This window comes from Symphalangus syndactylus, chromosome 20 (genome assembly GCF_028878055.3).
Source record: "Symphalangus syndactylus isolate Jambi chromosome 20, NHGRI_mSymSyn1-v2.1_pri, whole genome shotgun sequence".
Taxonomy (NCBI): Eukaryota; Metazoa; Chordata; class Mammalia; order Primates; family Hylobatidae; genus Symphalangus; species Symphalangus syndactylus.
The window spans coordinates 12,106,563-12,130,176 of NC_072442.2; the positions used below are offsets into that span (position 1 = coordinate 12,106,563).

The 23,614-nt window shown below is 35.0% G+C and overlaps 1 protein-coding gene across 6 annotated transcripts in view; it reads left to right on the forward strand.

The window, feature by feature from the left end:
- The window catches only part of STXBP4 (syntaxin binding protein 4), a 227,434-nt gene that overhangs the window by 86,787 nt on the left and 117,033 nt on the right, over window positions 1-23,614 (forward strand). For all 6 annotated transcript variants that reach the window (XM_055258752.2, XM_063629923.1, XM_063629921.1 and 3 more), the window contains one exon: window positions 17,741-17,917. In XM_055258752.2, coding sequence (XP_055114727.2) covers window positions 17,741-17,917 — 177 coding nt within the window. The remainder of the gene's footprint in view (window positions 1-17,740; window positions 17,918-23,614) is intronic.

Genomic DNA, 23,614 nt, shown 5'->3' on the forward strand with positions numbered 1-23,614 from the left:
GTTAGGAAATGACATTTGGGTGGGTGTGTTGGGGCCTACACATATAAGCAGTTGAATACCAGCCTAAGATCTTAGAGGACTGCCATTTAAAATATTTGACAAGGAGAGAAAAATGAACAACTGTCTTCATGTATAATCTCACCCCACTCTCTTTCATACTCCATAACCAACTTGTTGGGCCTACTTTTTAGAAATCACAGAATTTTGCCACTTTTCACCACTTCCATCAGTGGTCTAAGCTGCCATCAAGTCCCACCCGTGTTACTATTATAGCTTCCTACCAGATCACCCTACTTTTACCCTGCCTCACTCCCATACTGTCTAATCTGAACAAAACAGAAATACTGTTTTAAAACCGCACTTAGAACTCTCCAGGACTTTCCGTCTCAGTCAAAGTAAGGCAGAAATGCTGCAAGTAGAAACCTCCAGGTAACTGTTAAAGCCTAAGAGGGTCTACATGACCTGCTGTCCTTTCCCCATCCTAACACTCCTTTTAAAGTACCTCAGCTCTTTCCACACTTCTCCCCTCCACCCCTCTACTCATTCTCCAGGTCATCTGGTCTCTTTGCACCATCTTTCCTCTAACCCTTACTGTGTGTGTGGAGTTTCTTTTAGTATAACTATTACTATCTGACATCTTAAATAATTTACTTATGTTTTGCTCTTTATCTATGTCCCCCAACTGGAGGGTAAGCTTCATGAAGACAGCTATCTTGGATTTGTTCTCTGATTTATCTTACAGCAATAGCTGTTATTAGGTACTCAAACATTTGGTGAATGGATAAAGGGATAAATGGAGGATATACTTTAAGGTTAAACTGACAGCAAGTTGGGAAGTAACCGAAGATCAGATAAAAGGCTGTTGTAATAGTCTAGAACAGCAATGTCCCTTAGAAATATGATGAAAACCACGATATATGGCTGTATTTTCTAATAGCCACATTTTTTAAAAAGGAAAAAGAAACAGGTAACATTAATTTTAATATATTTTATTTGGTTGGATTTATCTAAAATACTACTTTAGCATGCAGTCATATTTTTAAAATTCATTATGAGATATTTTTACTTTTTTTATACTGTATCTTTGAAATCTAGTGTTTTTAAAATTTAGAGCACATCTCAATTTTTACACTGAATTTTCATTGGAAATACTGGATCTGTGCTTAGATTTAATAAAATTTACAGTTGAAAAAGTAAATTCACATACTCAAATTGTTCCAAACTTATTTTAAAAGTTTCTAACGACTGAATTGAATACCAAAAATCTTTTTCTCTTAATATTTACATCCACACTAACAAAACTATTTTATTTTTTAAGAGGAATTTGTTTTTAAGCAAGATCTTTTCAAAGCTACATCTGTTAAGTACCATCACTAATTCTTGTCAGCTCAGTATTATTAGCATAAAATTCAAGCCCAGGAGATGGAGGCTGCAGTGAGCCATGATCATGCCGCTGCACTCCATCCAGCCTGGGCAACAGAGGAAGAACCTGTCTCAAAAACAAACAATAAAACTGGCCAAGCCCAGTGGCTCATGCCGGTAATCTCAAAACTTTGGGAGATCTGCCAAGGCAGGCAGATCGCTTGAGCCCAGCAGTTCCATTCCAGCCTGGGCAACATGGAGAACCCCTGACTCTACAAAAAATATTAGCATCAAATTCAAGAAGTATTACAAATAACAAAAGCAACTCTAAATTTAGCAGTATGAAGAAAGCATAGTTCAAAATTTTTTCAGTTTTCATAGCCAATTTATGTAACACTATCAATAATTAAGATCTACATATTAGCTTATAGTAGAAAAATAGGTAAAATCATTTTTTATTTATATTATGAAAAAGTTCAATTTCACTATAAATTCTTATACTTATCTAGCTTCATAAACTTTCCTTTTCCTTGTAGTTTGTAGTTTAACTCATTTACAAGCACTGTGATATTAGTGAGAAAATGTAAATCACACTGCCATTTTCTTATGTCTGGTTACTGAATATTAGATGCACATTCCTTTTGTTTAAGAAAACTTTTAATTGGAGTTAAAAGTACAGAAAATCTTTGTAAATCTCTTTCATAACTCAACCAAGAAGTATTGGCAAATAACATAACATCAGAAAATGTATTGTCTTCCTTTTTTCTTTTAGCAATTTTATAAACTACTGATGACTCAGAATTTACGTGCATATACTAAACAGTGTTAGCAACTGTATCTATGATGCTTTTGATAAAATCAGCTTGAGAAAACTGAGCACAAATATTTTCAGTATGTATCATTCAGTGGAATGAAACAATAAAGCAGCCTCTTTCTTCTCTGAGAATGTCAATAAATTCAAATGTTGTTGTTGTTGTTTCTAATTTTACTTTGAGTTCTGGGATACAGGTGCAGAACGTGCAGGTTTATTACATAGTTATACATATCCCATGGTGGTTTGCCGCACCTATCATCCCGACATCTAGGTTTTAAGCCTCGCATGCATTAGGTATTTTCTTTATGCTCTCCCTCCCCTTGCTCCACCGCCCAACAGGCCCCAGTGTGTGACATTCCCCTCCCTGTGTACATGTGTTCTCGTTGTTCCACTGTCACTTAAGAGTGAGAACATGCAGTATTTGGTTTTCTGTTCCTGTGTTAGTTTGCTGAGAATGATGGTTTCCAGCTTCATCCATGTATCTGCAAAGGACATGAAGTCTTGTCTTTTTTATGGTTGCATAGAATTCCAGGATATATGCCACATTTTCTTAATCCAGTCTATCACTGATGGGCATTTGGGTTGGTTCCAAGTCTTTGCCATTGTGAACAGTGCCACAATAAACATACTTGTGCATGTGTCTTTATAGTAGAATGATTTATAATCCTTTGAGTATATACCCAGTAAGAGGATTGCTGGGTCAAATGGTATTTCTGGTTCTAGATCCTTGAGGAGTCGCCACACTGTCTTCCACAACGGTTGAACTAATTTACACTCCCACCAACAGTGTAAAACTGTTCCTATTTCTCCACATCCTCTCCAGCATCTGTGTTTCCTGACTTTTTAATGATCGCCATTCTAACTGGCATGAGATGGTATCTCATTGTGGTTTTGATTTGCGTTTCTCTGATGACCAGTGATGATGAGCTTTTTTTCATATGTTTCTTGGCCACATAAATGCCTTCTTTTGAGAAGTGTCAGTTCATATCCTTCACCCACTTTTTGATGGGGTTAATAAATTTAAATTATTCATGCAACATAGCTGGAGCACCATTTATCATGATGAAAACTTGTTTTTTATTATCTACCTGAAACTCTTTTTTGACAGATGTAAAAGGGTTAAAAATATCTACACTGCAAGTTTGATTTTTTTAGGCTGCAAATCAACATTTTATCATAAGTTTGGACGCCCTTTGAGGCAGTACATGCCTGAAGTATGAATTTGGTAGTGTCTCTTGCATGATATGGCCCACTGAAAGCTATTTTAATCAATTGATTGTTGATATTCTTAGAAAGTTCTTATAGTCGATGGGCATTTGTTTTATTACTTAATTGAATATCCTCCATTTTTTATAAAATATGTTTCCCAGTATTTTTATCATAACTGAAATTACTATCTCAATCTAAAAATGGTTTTCTTTTTTGTGCAAACATTCTAGCCATTTTATAGTTACAAATGTTGGACATTTACTTCTGATGACTAATTTTATTTATTTTTTACTGCTAATATGAAACTTCTTATCAAATTCACCATTAATTTGCAAAAATGGCTATTAATATTGCTCACTTTATATATAATTCAAAATTTTCTTATACAGTAAACACACTTTTTGCAAATTGCAATTGCATTGTTCCGGTAATATTACTAGCTAATTTATCTCCATTTTATTCTGCATCAGTAGTATGTCTTCACTTTACATTTAATTTAAATTTAATTTTGTCCATACTTATGGACAAATTTTTACTAAATACATAAAATAATTATAGCCTAATAAAAATAAGTAATTTAATTACTAATATGATTTACCTAGGTATCATTGTAACTCATTCTGACTGCATAAAATACTCAGATAAGCCTACTGTGTGTACATATTGGTGTGTAAAAAAAGATTTATAATTAATTAATTTTTTGACACTGACCACATCAGTTACGTGTTTATGTATACTACTCAACTGACTCATGTGCCTGACACAGACATTACAGTTCAATAGTAATATCTTAAATGATGCCGTGATTACAGTGAGTTATAGTTCTACCAAAACAATGAAGTCTTGTTTTGTGAAAAAATAGTTTACATTTCTTGAGTTTTTCAACTTAAATACAAACGAATTATAATTAAATTAAAAATTTGGTTCCTCAATCAACTAGCTATATTTCAGGTGCTCAGTAGCCACATATAACTAGTGGCTACTGTGATTGGACAATGCTGATCTAGAACTCTACATCCTTTCTACTCAGAGTGGTCAGCAACAGGAGAAATATTAGCAATCAGGAACTTAGAAATGCAGTCTTAGGTCTCATCCCAGATCTATAGAATCAGAATCTGCACTTAACAAGTCTTCAGGTGATTTGTTTGCAGCTTAAAATTTGAGAAGCCCTTGTCCAGGAAATAGGCAATGGAGGGTTTAACTGGGTAATCACAATAGTAATGTACCAAAAAGGCCTATGCAGAAGACACCATGGGGATAAAGTCCACCAGATTTAACAGTGATAGAATGTGCAGTAATAAGGAGAAACAACAGTCAAAGCTTTGTAATTTAGTGACTGAGAGGCTGTAATGATGCAATCAACAAAATAAGATAAATGAGGCTGAGGGTAAAGGTGTGTGGATTCAGAGTAGTACTTAGTGTATAGTTTCCAGTTTAAACAAAAATAATTAAAAATACATGTATACATTTGTTTATACAAACCCACATGCATACATACTGAAAACACCATTCATTTCATAAACATCATAAAAAAAGTAGACTACCCAAAATCAACCCTGAAAGTGTCCAATTTTAAAATATGTTGACCATGGATACTATTTAGTTTTTCTTATGTATATAGAATGATATTATTTTGTTAAGAGGATTTTGATGATACAGACCTATTGTTAATGAAAGAGTTCCTGTGCTTTAGTGAAAATACCTTTCCATTTTTCCAAAGATTGATTTCTTTTTTCACAATAAATGAGTCTTTAAAATTATAAATACAGTGTGTATAACTCTTAAAAATTTTAAAAAACTAGAAACTTAAATGTTGTGAAATTTGGCAGTTTCTTTCCTTTGATATCCTTTTGAAGATCTTGACACCAAGTTAGTGCAGTACTAATGATCATCCCATGTAAATTCCTTAAACACATAGATAACCTAATTATTAAAACAAGCTGTGAGGGGCTCATTTTTCACTGGAAGGATCACCTTCATTGTTTTATTCAATCAGGGATAGCTACCAGAATACCTACTCACTGTTTTGAAAAGAATTGGCTGTACTATTCTCTAAAACTCAAGTATTTTTTATGAGTTTTTATGTCTTACAGAATAACCGAGCTTAAGTTTAAAATCATGAGCACAATTTCCCATGAAATTTTTGTTATTTTTTCTTCAAGTTCTAACAACTTTTCACAGGCATGGGCCACTCTTTTAGCGACTTCCTTTGATCAACAGCCTTCTAAAGCCTATTCTCACACTTAAGTTGTTTTTAAAGTTTCTTTCAGCATAGTATTATGACCTAAGGCAGCAATGAATTGGTGAACAGTCCAAAGCCAAAATATTTAGCTTGTCTGAACCAGTCTTTGCCCTAAAGAAATATGGGATATTAAGCATTTGGCAAATTCTCTGGGTTCAGATAAGCCCAGTTGTAGTTGGCCTCACCTGTGTAAAGGTTGAGTTCAGTTCTTGAGAAGAGCATGAAGTCCTGAGGCAGAATTGTAAGGTCAAATCAACACAGGATTCTCTGTGGACAATTGAGGTTGAACATGAATCAAGTAACAGCTTGTGCAGCTGACATGTGAGCTATCTTAGTTTTCAGATGAAGCAACAAAGGAAACCAAGAACAAATTAAATATATCTTTAAAAAGAACAACAATAATAAGTGATTCCTAAAGTACTTTTCACATTTTCACACTTTAAAAGATTGTGTTTCTTTGTGTATTTATTTAAAAAGCAGTAAAGCCTCTAATTTTTAGAATTGATACGATTTCTCACTCATTTTTCTTTAGTGATCTAAATTTTTACTAGTTTTTCAATATAGCACTAGTAGATGTTTTAAGATGCTATCTCATCTTCAGAGGGAAAAAGAAGAAAAATACATATATTTGTCAGTCTTTTCTGTTCTAAAAGCATGCTATAGTAAAATGTTCCTGTTTCCATTTCAGATAGTCACTGTGGCCTCAGAATGCCAACTTTTATTTTCTACCAAAAACCCTCTTTACTCAGATCCCTCATGCTATTCTTTTATAGCCACAGCCACATCCTACCTGCTCCCCTAACACCTAGCAAACACTAATCTGTTCTATGTCTCCATAATGTTGTCATTTCAAGAATATTGTATAAATGGAATCATACAGTATGTCATCTTTTGGGGTTGGTTCTTTTTACTCAGCAATAATTCCCTTGGGATTCGTCTAGATTCTTGTGTGTATCTGTAGGTTGTTCCTTCTTATTGATGAGTGCATTTAAAACTGGTTAAATCTAAATAAAGTTGGTGGATTGTATCCATGTCTGTTTCCTAGTTGTGATAGTCTATTACAGTCATGCAAGATGTAACTGCTGGGGGAGGTTGGATAAAGAGTACACTCTCCCATACATGCCTGTAATCCCAACACTTTAGGAGGCCAAAGCGGGAGGATTGCTTGAGACCAGGAGGTCAAGATCAGCCTGGGCAACCAATCATGACTCCATCTCTACAATTATCTTAAAAGGCTTTTTTTTTTAAATATATACTTTAAGTTCTGGGATACATGTGCAGAACGTGCAGGTTTGTTACATAGGTATACACGTGCCATGGTGGTTTGCTGCATCCATCAATCCATCATCTACATTAGGAATTTCTCCTAATGCCATCCCTTCTCTCACCCCTGACCCCCTGACAGGCCCCAGTGTGTGATGTTCCCCTTTTTGTGTCCATGTGTTCTCATTGTTCAACTCCCACTTATGAGTAAGAACATGCAGTGTTTGGTTTTCTGTTCCTGTGTTAGTTTGCTGAGAATGATGGTTTCCAGCTTCATCCATGTCCCTTTAAAGGACATGCACTCATCCTTTTTTATGACTGCATAGTATTCCCTGGTGTATATTTGCCACATTTTCTTTACCCAGTCTATCATTGATGGGCATTTGGGTTGATTCCAAGTCTTTGCTATTGTGAATAGTGCTGCAATAAACATATGTGTGCATGTGTCTTTATAGTAGAATGATTTATAATCCTTTAGGTATATAACCAGTAATGAGATTGCTGGGTCAAATGGTATTTCTGGTTCCAGATCCTTGAGAAATCTCCACACTGTCTTCCACAATGGTTGAACTAATTTACACTCCCACCAACAGTGTAAAAGCGTTCCTATTTCTCCACATCCTCTCCAGCATCTGTTGTTTCCTGACTTTTTAATGATCACCATTCTAACTGGCATGAGATGGTATCTCATTGTGGTTTTGATTTGCATTTCTCTAATGACCAATCATGATGAGCTTTGATTGGGGTACCTGAAAGTTGGAAAGGCTTTTTTAAAAGATTTTTTAAAATATCTTTGAGAAAAGAAGTTATAAACCTCTTATAGTGATAGACAGCCATCTGGTTGAAGAAACTTATTAAACAAACTTAGTTGGATTTTTTTTACATTAATTCCTTTTTTGTGATTCAGAAAGTGACTCCTGTAATTCTCCACCATTAAACTCTGACCAAGAAACGGTAGTGAGCTTGGAGAAGGAACACCAGCACATAGCTTTTGGACGGCCCAGCTGGCATTCCTGTTTGCGCAGACACCAACCATACCTAGTGATTCATTAGAGGTGAATGTAGCCTTCTAAGCAAGCATTGGCAAACAAAGGTGTCTATTTCAAAACTATCATTTCCAAATAGTTGTTTTTCTTTTTAATTGTAGAAAAGATCTTACCATCTTAATGATTCTAAGAGAAATTTTATTATCCTATTTATAATATAGAACTCAATTTAGAATCACAGAATTTTCAGTGTTGGAAGAATCTGCAATTCTTCATAGGAACCTTCCAGTTCATTGGATTATTACCTATAGTAGGTTGGCCTAGTTAGAACTGATGCTGTTAAAGTTCTAGGTTCCATACTGTGAGCCACTTATTTTCTGGCTATTTAGGGACCACATGTCATACTTTGGCATCAATTGTTTCACACAGCTGTATAGTAACTTATAAGGAGACGTGGTAAGAGAATTTAAGAAACATTTCTAAATGCATGCTTTATGTGGAGTCACTGTGAATGCTAAACATACAGTTCTACAAGGAGCTCTCAATCTAGTAAGCAAAAATAAAAATAGAGCAAAATCATCATTTTCTAGAAAGCATTTCATAATAGGTGCCCTGTGGCTGGTGAGTTGTTATTGAGGCATATCTATATAGAAAAGTAGGCATTACTCCCCATAATTTTCTTTGCTTTACTAAAAACAAATGCACATCACTAAAATTCCATTATTCAGTTGCTAAGGGAACATCTTTAAGGGTATATTTTAAACATCTACTTAGAAGCTGAACATTTTGCATTTCTTAATATTAGAGCAATATGAATTAATTTGGCTGACAAACTAGTAAATTTTACCCAAGGAGGAAGTAGTGATAAGGCAGTTAATACTATAAAACTCTTATCTTGACAGTTTACTATGTGAGAAACACTTTCTGTCCCTTACTTCAGTATGGGACTCATGACATTTTGTTAAATGATTTATTCACAAGCTATTTTAGGGTTAAAAACAAGACTTCTCTAGTCATGCCTAATCCCACATAAATAAATCACTATTTGAAAATATTACTTTGATTAACCGTCATCCATGTTAGATATCAAAGATTGTCTGTAACCATGGATTTGAAATTAAATTGTGAACTTCATCGCAGTTCTTCGGTATTGAAGGCAGTTGATTTCCTGATGTGGTTGCTAGTGGTATTCTGCTACCCCTGCCACATGCCATTTATCTTGTCTGTGTCCCCTTCCTACCACTACTTTTTCCTCTTTCCTCCTCTCATATTCTTAATCACTGTTTTTCCCCTTTCACTACTGTAATTATAAGATCTCTTTACGTTGTAGTTATTAACCCTATTTCTACCAATTCTGGGGCACATATTTCCCTCTGTCTAAAAATTGCCTTTCTAATGTTTGTTTGTTTGTTTGTTTGTTTGTTTGTTTGAGATGGGGTCTTGCTCTGTCGCCCAGACTGGAGTGCAGTGGCGCGACCTCGGCTACTGCAACCTCCAGCTCCTGGGTTCAAGCGATTCTCCTGCCTCAGCCTCCTGAGTATCTGGGATTGCAGGCACGCCACCCGCCACCATGCCTGGCTAATTTTTGTACTTTTAGTAGAGACAGGGTTTCACCATGTTGGTCAGGCTGGTCTCGAACTCCTGACCTTGCGATCCACCCACCTCCGCCTCCCAAAGTGCTGGGATTACAGTCTAATTTTTTTTGACGTTTTTAAACATAAATGTTTTTGTGTTGTCAAACCTTTGTCTTTATGATTTTTCATTTTTTATAACTTTAAGTTCATTCCTAGTCATATTTCAGATCTATATTTACCCAGATCCCTGTAATATCTTTCTTTAATTCATCTAAGAAATTATCTTGTTAGATATATGGTTTGAGATGAGGGTCTACACTTTACACTGTTTTTCCAAATAGTTGTCACAACCACCTTTATTTTGTGTTATCATCAAAATATCACAAAGATATTATTATCATAGATTAAATCATAGATTAATCTATGATAGATTATCATAGATTAAATTATCATTATCATAGATTAAATTCTTACATAATATGGGGGCTGTATGGGGCTATCTGGTCTTTCTAGTTGCTTTTTCAATAAATATTTATTAGGTAAATGACTGTTTTATCTAACTCCTCTTTGGCCAGTACCAACTATTGCTGCTTTATGAAAGCCTTAAATTCTTGGGCCATGTTTCCTCTTGTTTCTTTCTTTATTTCTTGTTGTTTCAAAATTTGCTTACCAGTTTTCACTGATTTGTTCATAAACATCAACTTATGAATCTTTTTATTTAGCTCTTGTTATGTCTAGCTTTGAATTTAGAATTCTTGGTCAAATTCCTCCAAAACAAAATTTGATGAAATTTTGATTCCAATTTAATTAAATCTCTAAAGGTTAATGTGGAAGGAATATATTTCTGTTTTAAAGACAGATCTCCCTTAAGTCCCAAATTTCAGATGAATTCTAATGTTTCATACCCCAGAAGTTGCTTTTGAATTGTACCATTTTTCAATGAAAAGAATTTAATCTGCAGTTATGAAAGGAAGTTTCCAATACTATAAATTTTCCCTTTTGTGTAACCAGAATTGCAGAATTAGGAAAGTAGCTTTTTTTTTTTCTATGTCTGTCTTCATTAAACCAGAAAATACATGTTCAGGGTTAAATATATTTTTCAAAGAGGGTTGTAACTAATATTTATATTGTGAACAAGTTTCATATGATAAAATTTATCAATTAGATGTAGTTTTATATCTGTCCTTGATTAGGGACTTCTGTTTACAAAGGAGATTGAAAATTGTTTCTTTGATTTTCTTTGATGCTTAGAAGCAGAAATCAATTTGCACCTTTTGGAGAGTGAGGCAGCTGCAGGTAAAAAAAATTGAAAGCTCTTGGGAGGGTTAATTAGAGCTAATTATAATCTGATTGACCTGTTTTTCTTCCAAAAGCTTAACCAATCTTTCTTTGCAAAATGAGGATGGATTTTACTTTATCATACAAACTAAAGAAAAATCTTTGTTTCTTGAAGTTCTAGATATCCATCATTATTACACACTTTATAAATGAGTGTTGCTACCTAAATTGTGGAATCAAGGATTAGGTAAGGTTGAAAAAGACCTTCAAGATTATTTAGTCTTAGAGAACATGCACTGTATTTCTCATGATGGAAAATTGTGGGGTGTTTTGTTTTGTTTTGTTTTGTTTTGTTTTGTTTTGAGACAGAGTCTCGCTGTGTCACCCAGGCTAGAGTGCAATGGTGTGATCTCAACTCACTGCAACCTCCACCTCTCAAATTCAAGAGATTCTTCTGCCTCAGCCTCCCAAGTAGCTGGGATTACAGGGTCCTGCCACCATACCCATCTGATTTTTGTATTTTTGGTAGACATGAGGTTTCACCATATTAGCTATGCTGATCTCAAATTCCTGACCTCAGGTGATCCACCTGCCTTGGCCTTTCAAAGTGCTGGGATTACAGATGTAAGCCACTGTGCCTGGCCAAAAATTGTAATTTTTAAGGAAATATAAATTAATGTTCATAATTTAAAAATCTTATATATTTAATGAAAACAAGAAATAAAATTGACAAACAAGTATAATTGTCATTTTTAGCATTGGTATTTTCTTCATTCCACTTAGTGTTATTTGCTTGATAAATAATGTAAAAAGATTTTTTAAAATTTATATAAAAAGGATATAATGCAGCCAGGCATGGTGGCTCACACCTGTAATCCCATCACTTTTGGAGGCCGAGGTGGGCGGATGTCTTTAGATCACATTGAACCTGGGAGGCGGAGGTTGCAGTGACTCAAGATCACGCCACTCCACTCCAGCCTGGGTGACACAGTGAGACTCTAAAAAAGTAATATAATGAAATAATTTGCCTATTATTATATGGTGTTTCTCAAAGCATAGTTTATGATTGTTATTTTAATTGTTAAATGAAATGTAGTTCTAATATTCCCATATATCTGAACCCTTTTTTGAAGAAATTTCCTATGAAAGCTTCTTGCCTAATAAACTTCCTTAAGGCAGTTTTTGTACATGAAAAATGAAATAGTCATTTTCATGGCTTGTCAACTCAGTTATATCTCATTTTGTGTTAAGTAGAGCACCTGCTCATATTAGATAGGGTTTTTACTCTCAGACAGATTGTGTCCTAATTTGGGCAGTCAAGATCCTTTGATTTTAGAAAGTTGGGTAATAAAGCATTTTAATGACAGTTCAAGATAGCAGTAAGAGTACTAAATATGTGATTAATTACAGACAACAAGTATAAAAGATAAAAAAGGAGAGAAAGATCATTTATACAAAAGTAGAATGGAAAAAACAGATAAAGTGAAATCTGAGATAGATTTTGAAGGACAAGTAACAACTAGATGATGGAAAAAGGTGAAAAGTGTATATACCTAGAGGATTAATGTGACCCAACGTGTCTTGGAAGTGGAAGAATTTCACCTGGTAAATGTAGTAAGTTAATGTACTTGGATATGGGAATCATGTGAGAGTTAAGTGGACGAAAGCTAGTAAGTAGGTTGATTTGGAATAGGTAGTGGAGAACTTTGAAGAATGAAGAATGAGGATATATTTTATCATGTACCATGTTGTTAGCTTTGTTACCTAAGGTGGTGCTTCATCAATATTTTGAGGAAATCAATCTTTCAGAAGTATGCAGAATACATTACAATAAAGAACACCGTAGGCAGGGTGATCACACATGTGATTTTCATAGTACCCAAGCATGAGGGGATAAAGACATAAATCTGTAATACAGTGGTTAGAATGGAAATTAAGCAATGGCTGCAAATTACATTATAAATGAAGACTTCACAGTGCTTAATTACTGGTTAGGTAAGGAGGAGGAGGAGTTGGCTAGATGAATCATGGAGGGGGAGTGAGGAAAGAGAAAAGAAAGCATATGTCAGAGGTCTGTTAAAAAGTTCTACGAATTCATATTCTCCCTCATACACATTCATGCCTGAGGGGTGAGTTATACCTTCATTTGTCAATATCTGCAAAGCATTTTGGGATTATCTGTTGAAAGGTATATTATATATATTTTAACAAATCAGACTCATAAGTTAAGGAAACTAGATATAACTTGCTTTTAAACATTTTAATTCAATAGCCCTTTTCCTGCAGTAACCCTTAATTTTTTTCACAAGCTGTAATAGTACCAAGACCAAGAAGGGCTTTCCAAAGAGTGGATGTAGGAAGCTGATAAGAGAAGTATTCTTTAGGGCTTGGTAGCATAGGTTACATTGCACAAAAACATATATCTCTTTGCAGTCTCATTTTTCTCCTGTCACCTGTTGACATTTTGAAAGATTTACTGATGAACTTAAAAATTGCAGAACTTTTAAAGTTAGTGATGTGAATGTATTAGCCTAATTACAGATGTGCTACTACAATTAATGCTTTTTCCTTCTACTACAGGGAGCCATTCATTACAACTCATAACTAGAGGAAAGGGCTTTACATGATTGTTGCTAACATTAAAAAATACATGTGCAAATTGTGTTTCCAAACAACTCCCCAAAGTTCAAGAGCTGGTGTTACTAATTGAGTGCCTCAGGAAAACCCTTGATAAATTATTCTGTCTAGCTCTTTATCACACAGGTGATTATGTATATTTTTTCAAGGTAAGAAAGAGGAAAAGGAAAAAATTGTGCCAAGAACTATAATAGTTTCTTTAATTCTCTTGTGAGAGTAGTTTTGATCTAATAAAATAGGTGTGATTTCCCATTATAAAAATGAGCAAACTGAGTCTTAGAGAATTACAGAGCCAGAAAATTTTTAAAAATGTAAGATTCTGATCTGAGATTCTAACCTAGTTATGTCCCATTCAAAGCCCATATTTTTTCATTCTAGATCATGTTACCTTGTGGGGAAAAAGTGCTGTATGTGGAAAAACACATAGCATATTTATTGTCATGTGTGTGAGCTGTTACCGTGCTTTGTCCCAACAAAAGTCCAAAGTATTGGTAGCCTAGAAAGATTTTCATTAGTTCAGATTACATTGTCAGAGAAGACTTTGGTCTGATCTTTAAGGTTTCATTGTGTAATCGTGAGGCAGAAAAACCTCATTTTATAAAGGGCCAGTGTGAGTCCAAGACACTTCCTCAGTGTTGCCAAAAAAAAAAAATTAAGCCAGAGATTTTACTTCATAATTCAGGATTCCCTTCTAGTGTGTTTGCTCACACTGCTTAGTATTAAAAAGCATAATGCTTATGTGGATTTTCTGACTTACTACTATATCTTCGTTTTTCTTTTATTATCTAACCTTCTAAACTGAATTAAACTCTATCTAGTACATAGTAAATCAGTAAATAGACTACAGCATTTTCCCTAATGGGATTTCAGTCTCATGGTGAGGCACTGGGAAAATTCTGGCTCAGTTGTTACTGACACAGGAGGCTGTACAGTTATTTATTAGAAGACAGCCTGGGAGGAAAAGAGAAAATGGATTTATGTGATCTTGTATTGCTAAATACGGCACACTGCTGTTATCTTCTCTTTACTGCTTCCTCTAAAAGTCATCATTTCAATGCACTAATCTTTTAAACAGCCATTCAGTGGTAACTAGGCTAGAACTTTGCTAAGGGGTCACATTCACCAACCTGACAGTTATACATTTACAAAAGAAATAGCATGAATTTATTCAGCATCAAAACCTCTGCATCTTTTACCACCCAACTACATTTCACACTGTATTACCATCAGTGCACAATAATGGCTATATAAATTCCATCCAGATTCTTCATTTAATTAACTAGCATTCTTTGAACAAAAATAAAAGTGCTGTTTTTATAGAGGAATAAAAGCTGCATGAAGTTAGTGTGAAGAAGACAAATCATCAAATTAGTTATTCTTCATTGCAGCTATGGAGAATTTTCTGCCCTTCCTCTTTAGAGTCTTTTTTTTTTTGTAGCTTGATTGAATGAAAAATGGAGAGTGAAGCAGCATCAAATATACCTATTGTAATGACCACATCATAAGCTCATCCAGGACTGGGCACTGATAATATTGTCATCTAAAAGTGATTTTTTAAAACATTTTCTGTAGTTGGCAAGGTAGTACAGCATAGTAGCCAAGAACGTAAACTTTATAACTAGACTGCCAAATCTTAGCTCTGTCACTTATTAGGTTTGTGATTCTGAGTTGGTTACTTAACTTTCTTGTGTATCAAAGTCCTGTCTATAAAATGCAGATAATAATAGGAGGATAATAATAGACATATCCATGGCAGTGTGTGGATTAACTGAGTTGATGGATGTAAAACATTGAGAATAGTGCTGGCACATAGTTAGCCATTATCTCCTGTATGCACAGCAGCAGTCTGGTGTGAAGTTGATCCATCTGTGTCACTAGAGACTCTCTTGATCATCGGAATGAAATTGACTGGTGTGGTAGGCTAGGTTAATGTACCTATCTTTTCCAGATATTTCTTTCTAAAAGTATTCTTTTATTATAAAACAATTACTTTCAGATACAAGGAAATAAAGTTCTTTGAGTCAAGGGCATAGAAGGCAATCGGTTGGCCACATCTCTTCATCTGGCACCCTGCTGCCAGATTTAGCTTTCTAAAGCACTGTTTTCTCATATCATTTTCTGCTCAGAAGCCTTCAAATCTTCTTCAGACTCAAGCTCCTTTCCCATCATGCCTGCCATTTCTACCAGAGCCTGACTTCCTCCCTTTCCACGACCTTTTTTTATCCATTACTCCCCTATAGCAAGTCTCTACTCCAATCATAATTGATCTAGTATTGTTTCTCAGTGTGCCACATTTCTTGTCTCTCTTCCTTTGTTCACATGGTTCTCTTTTTGTAACATCCTCTTTTCTTCATCCATTTATCTAAGTCATACCTGATGTTCTAAGTTGAGACAGAAAAGGAGAGGTTATCTTTTACCCCTTTGTATTTTTGTCATAAACATGGTTGCTAGATGCAGTGGCTGCTAAATAAATGCTATTGATGAACTACTCTGTTGGCTTTACCTTCAAACTATATTTAGAATCTAACTGCTTCACACCAGCTCCATCACTATCACCCTTATTGAAGCTACAGTTACTTTTGCCTGTCTCCTTTTTCTTCTCCCCGCTTCCACCCTTACCCACCACTTACAGTCTATTCTCAACACAGCAGCAAAATTAACACTTTTAAAATTTAAGTCAGATCACATCGATTCTCTGCCCAAAACCCTCCAATCATTTCCCATCTCACCCTGAGTAAAACCAAAGTCCTTGCAACGGCCTACAAATTCTCTTAGCCTCTGCCACTTACTCCACCTCCATCCCTATATTCACTCTTGTTACCATTCTGCCCTCATGTCTTACTACTCCCGTCTTCCTGGACCCTACCACTCCTACCTCTACTACACTGGCTTCCTTGCTGTTCTCTGAAAGACACAAATCACAACTCCATCTCAGGGCCTTCATGCAAACTGTTCCTTCTTCCTAGAAAAAAAAATCCTGACTCCATTCCTCCTGCAGGTCTCTGGTCAATTATCTTTTCAATGAGACATTTACCTCTCATCCCTGATTTACTGCCTATCTCCCCAAACTTAGAATGTAAATTCCAAGGAGCAAGAGGGAAGGCTTTTTGTCTATATTGTTTAGTGTCTACCCCCAGTACCTGAAACAGAACCTGACACATAATAAATACTTAATAAATCATTATTGAATGTATGAATGAAAAACTGACCCTTAAGAATATGCCAGCATTCCTAACCCTCCCAGCACTTCAAATGTATTTAGGCTCAAACAAAAGCAAATGTACCTTAACAGCTCTGAAAAAATTAAAATAGCCATAGTTTAATATTAGCCATGGCAATTGGAGCAGAAAGTTCTATTGCAGAGAAAAGAGATTTCTGCATCAAGTAAAAAAAAAGGAATGGTTTACAGTATAAGAAGTGCCATATTAAATTATATTGGTGTCCTGGGGTACTGTCTTTGACCCAGTACCAAGGTACATTTTTTTTCCCTCCAAGTACATTTTGAGAGAGCAAGTGGTTTTGGCTACCCTATCCTCTTCCTAAGGTGGAAGGTATACCTGTATGAGGGTTTTTTGTTTTTTCATTTAGAGGCAGAGTAAAACAGTAGAAAGACAGCATTAATGTTGCAGTCAGGCAGACCTAGTTTCAGATTCTGGCACTGCTGTGTGTTCTTGAACAGGTCATATAACTTCTCTGAGTCTGTTTGCTTATGTATGAAATGTTTTTTAGTAATGTCTTTCTCTCAATATTGTTTTAAAGATTAAGTGAGAAAAGACAGGTGAAGAGACATAACATGTGTTTAATAAATGTCTTGTGAGCATTGCATTCAACAACACGATTATGTACTTTGCTACTAAATGCTACCTTTTGGCTTAAACCAAAAGGGAGAAATAGTAGATAGATTGACGTCTGTGAGATAACTTTAGCCCCTGGAGCTTGGTCCATGGAGAAGCCCCATAACACTGCTACAAATCTCTCAGCAGCATCTGATGACCCTACAAGAGCCTTTTTAGAACATGAGTCCTACTACCTACTTGAGTTTTGTTGTAGCCTACTCTTTTTATCTTTTGAGCCCATTCTCATTCTTCTGTTTTCCATTTTCAACTATCTTCTATTTCCTTTATTTTCAAAATGTTATGCTAGGTATATGAAGTCAAGAGATTCCATACTGAAATCAACAAAGGAAAAAGTAATATCAGGCAACTACCTCACATAATAAAATAACATAACTATTAATTTTCAAATTGAGAAATAAATAATATATGTACATTGACTTTTTGGAATTATAACTTCCAGAGCAAGGAAAATATTTTGTATAAACTTCGGAACTATTTCTTATGTATTTTTTAAATGACATTAATTTTGAAATCTTTAGGAAGCCAAAGCTGTAGTTGAAGAAACAAGAGCCCTGCGTAGTCGGATTCATCTTGCTGAAGCTGCTCAGAGACAGGCACATGGAATGGAAATGGACTATGAAGAAGTGATCCGTCTGTTAGAGGCCAAGATTACAGAGCTAAAGGCTCAGCTTGCTGATTATTCTGACCAAAATAAAGTAAGCAAAGCAGTCATCTCTTCCAGTTACCATGGTTTCCTTGCCGTTGTCATGTATCCTGTTTTCATTTTCTTTTCATCTGCACTTCTAAACTAGGTCAGTGTTTGTCTTCTATTATTCAATGATAGGATGCTGTGTCCTGATGGGGATAATGTAAAGGTCTTGAGCCTTCCTTTATCCAGATGGCTTTGGGATGGAAAAGCATGTGCCCCAAATTTATTTAGGTCGTTGGTCAAAATTGTTCAGTTCAGGTATTAAGTCCTGGAACTCTTTAACATTTAATTGATTACATTGGTTTTTTTCTTTTGTTTCTAAACCTGCTAATTTGTTTTATGGGAATGGGAGCAGGGGAGTCTAGGAATGGGTTTGCTCTTTGATTAGAGCATTCAAGGAAGTATAAAAGTGAAGGAATGTTTGCCTAAGGCCTAGATAATTAATGGGAAGAAACTGAGTTTGAATTTTTTTTAATGTAAGGTGTACTAAAATAGTTTCCAATAGATGATTTTCCAGTTTCAATAGCAAAATACTGAATGCTTTTCAGAAAGCAGTGCAAACTTTTTGTTGTTGTTGACACAGAGTTTCGCTCTTGTCGCCCAGGCTGGAGTGCAATGGCATGATCTCAGCTCACTGCAACCTCCGCCTCCCAGGTTCAAGTGATTCTCCTGCCTCAGCCTCCCAAGTAGCTGGGGTTACAGACACCTGCCACCACACCCAGCTAATTTTTTGTATTTTTGTAGAGACAGGGTTTCACTATCTTGGCCAGGCTGGTCTCAACCTCCTGACCTCAGGTGATCCACCAGTCTCGGCCTTCCAAAGTGCTGGGATTACAGGCATGAGCCACCGCTCCTGGACAGTGCAAACTATTTTATGCAATTTTTTTTACATAATACATACTATATTCAGTGAAGAGGCTTCAAAAATCTACAATAGTCATATATATTTTTACTTCACTGAATTAAGGTAGAAAATCGAGTAAATTGAAATAAATATTCATACATTTGTTCACTTATAAACATAACTGGTTATTTATATCTCTAATCCAATCAGTTTCTAAGAGAACATAAAACAAATCTGAATAATTTATGACTTTATTTAAACATTAAAAAGTTAAATACTTTAAATATAGCATGTGAAAATGAAACTAGTGTTAGAAATGCAAAATACCAAAGAAAATTTGAAATCTGTTTAAAGTCACTAAACTATTTCTCACATCTATTCACTTAAACCAATTCCACAAGAAGGCTGAAGTTCCCATCACCCTTTGATAATACCACAAGGCCAAGAGGAAAACATTTAGTTGACAAAGCAGCAATATTTAGGAATATTACATATTTGTTATTTGTGACCTAGTTTTTACATTCTGAAAATAGATATGTGGGCTGGACGCGGTGGCTCACGCTTGTAATCCCAGCACTTTGGGAGGCCGAGGCGGGCGGATCACAAGGTCAGGAGATCGAGACCACGGTGAAACCCCGTCTCTACTAAAAATACAAAAAATTAGCCAGGCGTGGTGGCGGGCGCCTGTAGTCCCAGCTACTCAGAGGCAGGAGAATGGCGTGAACCCGGGAGGCGGAGCTTGCAGTGAGCAGAGATCGCGCCACTGCACTCCAGCCTGGGTGACAGAGCGAGACTCCCCATCTCAAAAAAAAAAAGAAAAGAAGAAAATAGATATGTGATTATGTTATGTAACTTTAGCCTGAGTATGAAAATATTTTGAGATTTATCACAATATCAAAAGTACCATTGATTGGTTACTTTTGAAGTGAAAAATCAAGCGTGTTTAATATTATATTTTTAAATAATACAAATTTCAAGAAAGTTCACATGAAATTATTCATTGTTTTTTGTTTTTTTTTAAGCTTGGGTTATTTGTAATCTCTCTTCCAGCTCTTAACTGAGAAACATTTTTGTCCTAAGTTGCCTGGTAATATAATTAATTCAGTTTTTCTCTCTTTTATCATAATCGGGTTCTCATGCCGTTTCTCTTAACAAGACTCTAAGCCAGTAACCTGTCTCTGAAAACAGTCTTTAAAGAGTCTCTTTAAAGAGCTATTAATATGAGCATCTCAACATTCAACATTTTCTAAACCCAATATCAGTGGGAAAAAAGAAGGAAACCTTTTTTTTTTTGATCATGAGATTGCCTAAAGAGACATTGACGAAGATGTTACAGAATTAAAATTCAAGTGTCTATTTGTAAGATAACAGATTCTCTTTGTAACAATGCTTTTATTTTTCATTATAATTTTTTCTTTATGTTATTTATTTATTTATTTACCTTTTGGAGTTTTTATTCACCTTCAACATAAGAAATAAAACATTACTAGTACCTTTGAAGACCCACAGTGTTTCTCTCCAATTGCCTCTCCCACCCTTTCCCTCAGAGATAACCACTTTCTTGGATTTATTGTTAACCATTTTCTTGAAAATTTTTTTTTCAAGAAAAATTTTTTATTTTGTTTATATACTTGTGTATATATTCCTTAACAATATGTTGTTTAGTTTTACCTGTTTATCAACTTTATATAAATAGAAATATACTCTATGTATCATTCTGACCTGCTTTTCTTCACTCGACATTTTGTTTTTGCATTTCATCTATTTGAAGTTTTTAGCTAGTTCATGTCTTCTTATTGTTTCTTGTACTCTGTTACAGTGTGGATATACTACGTGTAATTATCCATTCTGCATTTGATGGACAGTCCAATTGTTTCTGTTCTCTTCTGTTATAAATGGTGCTAAAAATATTTTAGTGCATGTATCCTGCTCCACATATGTAATAGTTACCTGCTAGGAGTAGAATTGCTAAGTTGAATCATTGTAAGTTTGTCTTTACTAGGTAAAGCCTACTTGTGCTTGAAAGTGTTTGAACTAATTTGTACTCCCACCAGTAATGAATAAGAATTATTGTTTACCCCGCATACTTGCTGACCCTTTGTTTTATTTTAATTTTATTAATCTGGTAGTTTTAATAAGTGTTACATCATTATAGTTTAATTTGAATTTCCCTGGTTATTAATGGCTTTGAGACAGTTATGTGCTGGGACCAACTGATACTAGCTCATGAGAGCTGATTGCATGCATCTCTTCTCAACTCCATGTACAGTGATATCAGGTTGGTAGCTTGAAATCAGCTATAATGGGGTTTTTTCTACCCATAAATGCTATAAACCAAGGTTTCCTCCTCCCTGGTAGCCAGTTGAGCATATATTTATCTCTTTATTAGGCATTTGTGTTTCTCTGTGAAATGCTTCTTCATACCTTTTGACCCTTTTTCCAGTGGATTAGTTATCTTTTTCATATAGATGTATAGTGATTCTTCTGGCTACTAATCCTTTGTTAAATTATATGTTATAAAAATCTGCTTCCAAATTTCTGGCTTGCCTTTTCACTCTATGGTAAAATGGACAGGAGTTTTTAATTTTCATGTAGACTAACTTAAAAATCTTTACCCTCATGTGTCTTTTTAGAAGTCCTTCCATTTTCAAGGATGTAGAGATATTCTTTTATATTTGCCTCCAAAAGTTTTAAAGTTTTGATCCTTCTGTAATTGGTTTTGTGGCACTGTGTGAGGTGGGGAACCATTTCATTCTTTGTTTATTCAAAATGAATAACTGTCTCATCACCATGTACTAAAAAGCCCCTTCTTTCCTAGTTGATCTACAAAATAATCTCAGTCATATATCAAGATTTCATATGTGTATGAATCTGAGGTTCTCTATTCTCTTTTGTTGGCCAGTGTATATTCTTCTGTGAATAACACATGACGTTGCTTCCTGTATCTTTTACAGTAAGTCTTGATGTCTGATCATCCTGCCAATTCTTTTTCTTCAGAAGTGTGTTGGCTACATGACCCTTTGATTTTTTATTATCTATTTTAGATTCAGCTTATCAATTCCATCAAAAGAAAAAATGTATCGGAATTTTCACTGAAAATTTATTAAATATGTAGATTAAATTGGGAAGAATTTACACATTTATGATTTTCTTTATTTATGAACACCACGGAGGCACAGAAAGGTTAATTTCATTTTGACCGGAAAATCTAGTTTATAGAGTAATAACTCTTCGAAATTTGTTGACATTTGCCTCATGGCCTACCTTGGGGTCTGTTTACAAATGTTCAAAGAAAGCTTGAAAATAATTCTGCACTTGTTGAACGCTGTTGTTCTATATAATCCACTAAATCAGGGTCATTAATTGTGGGGTTCAATTCTTTTCTGTTCATATTAATTTCTTTGTCTGCTACAGCCATCATTTACTCATAGAAGTGTGACAAAATCTCCATTTTGGCTTCTCTTTTTATAGTTGTTTTGTATATACTTTGAAGTAATGTTTTTAGATGCATACAAGCTTGGAATTATGTTATCATTCTTTTATGAAAATGTCATGACTCTTCAATCTAGCAATCCTCTCTACCTCTTAATGCCTATTTTTGATTGATAATAAATAGTAACACCAGCTTTCTTTTAGTTGGTATTTGTCTAAATACCATATATTTACTTGCAACTTTTCAATACATTTTAATTGTATCCATGGTAAATAACATGTAGCTGGATTTTGTTCCCGTCTTACTAATTTTTGACCTTTAATTGGAAAGACTTTCCTATCTAAACTCTTTTATTTGCTCATGCACATGCCTGATTTCTGCCTTCTTATTTTGTACATTTTATTTTCCCCATGTGCTCTAGTTTGTAATTTCCTGCCTTTTCTAATTTTTTTTATTGGTTCAGATTTCTACTATGTCAACTTGCCCCATTACATTCATTCCTCTCTGTTGTTTTCAAAGTTACACATTCTGTTTCTAATTTTTAATGATTATCCTAGAAATTTTAAGATTCTGTTTTAACTTCAATTATAAAATTAATCAGGCTGGGCGCAGTGGCTCACGCCTGTAATCCCAGCACTTTGGGAGGCTGAGGCGGGTGGATCACGAGGTCAGGAGATCGAGACCACGGTGAAACCCCGTCTCTACTAAAAACACAAAAAATTAGCTGGGCTTGGTGGCGGGCGCCTGTAGTCCCAGCTACTCGGGAGGCTGAGGCAGGAGAATGGTGTGAACCCGGGAAGCGGAGCTTGCAGTGAGCCGAGATCGCGCCACTGCACTCCAGCCTGGGCGACAGCGAGACTTCGTCTCAAAAAAAAAAAAAAAAAAAAAAAAATTAATCAGTACCTTTCCTCTTCTTCTAAATATTATAAGCACTTTAGAACACAAATCCAATCATCCCTCCTGACTTAATTTCCATTTTTGTCAGTATTTTAGTTCTTTCTTTACTTTTAAGACCGCACATGAGACGTTGATTATTTGTTTTGTGTGGTCAGCATTTGCTTAATAGACTCCATGTTTACCATTTTCTGTTAAACATTCTTACATCTCAGATCTTCTCACTTTGTCTCTTTCTTCATGAGTACATACATATTTTAGAAATTCATGTAGTGAGGATCTGATGATAATAAGCTCTTCCCATTTTATTTGTCTGAAGAACATCTTTATTCAACTCTTGTTCTTGAAATATATTTTTGCTACATTTAAAATGTTAAGTTGGCATTTAATATCTTTCACTGTTTTTATTTCATGTTTGTGATGTCAGCTGTCAATCTGTCATTTGTTTGCAATCTGTTTCCTTCTATATGATTTTAAGATCTCTTTGGCTTCAATGTTCAGCAGTTTGACTGTGATGAATCATGTGCTGACTT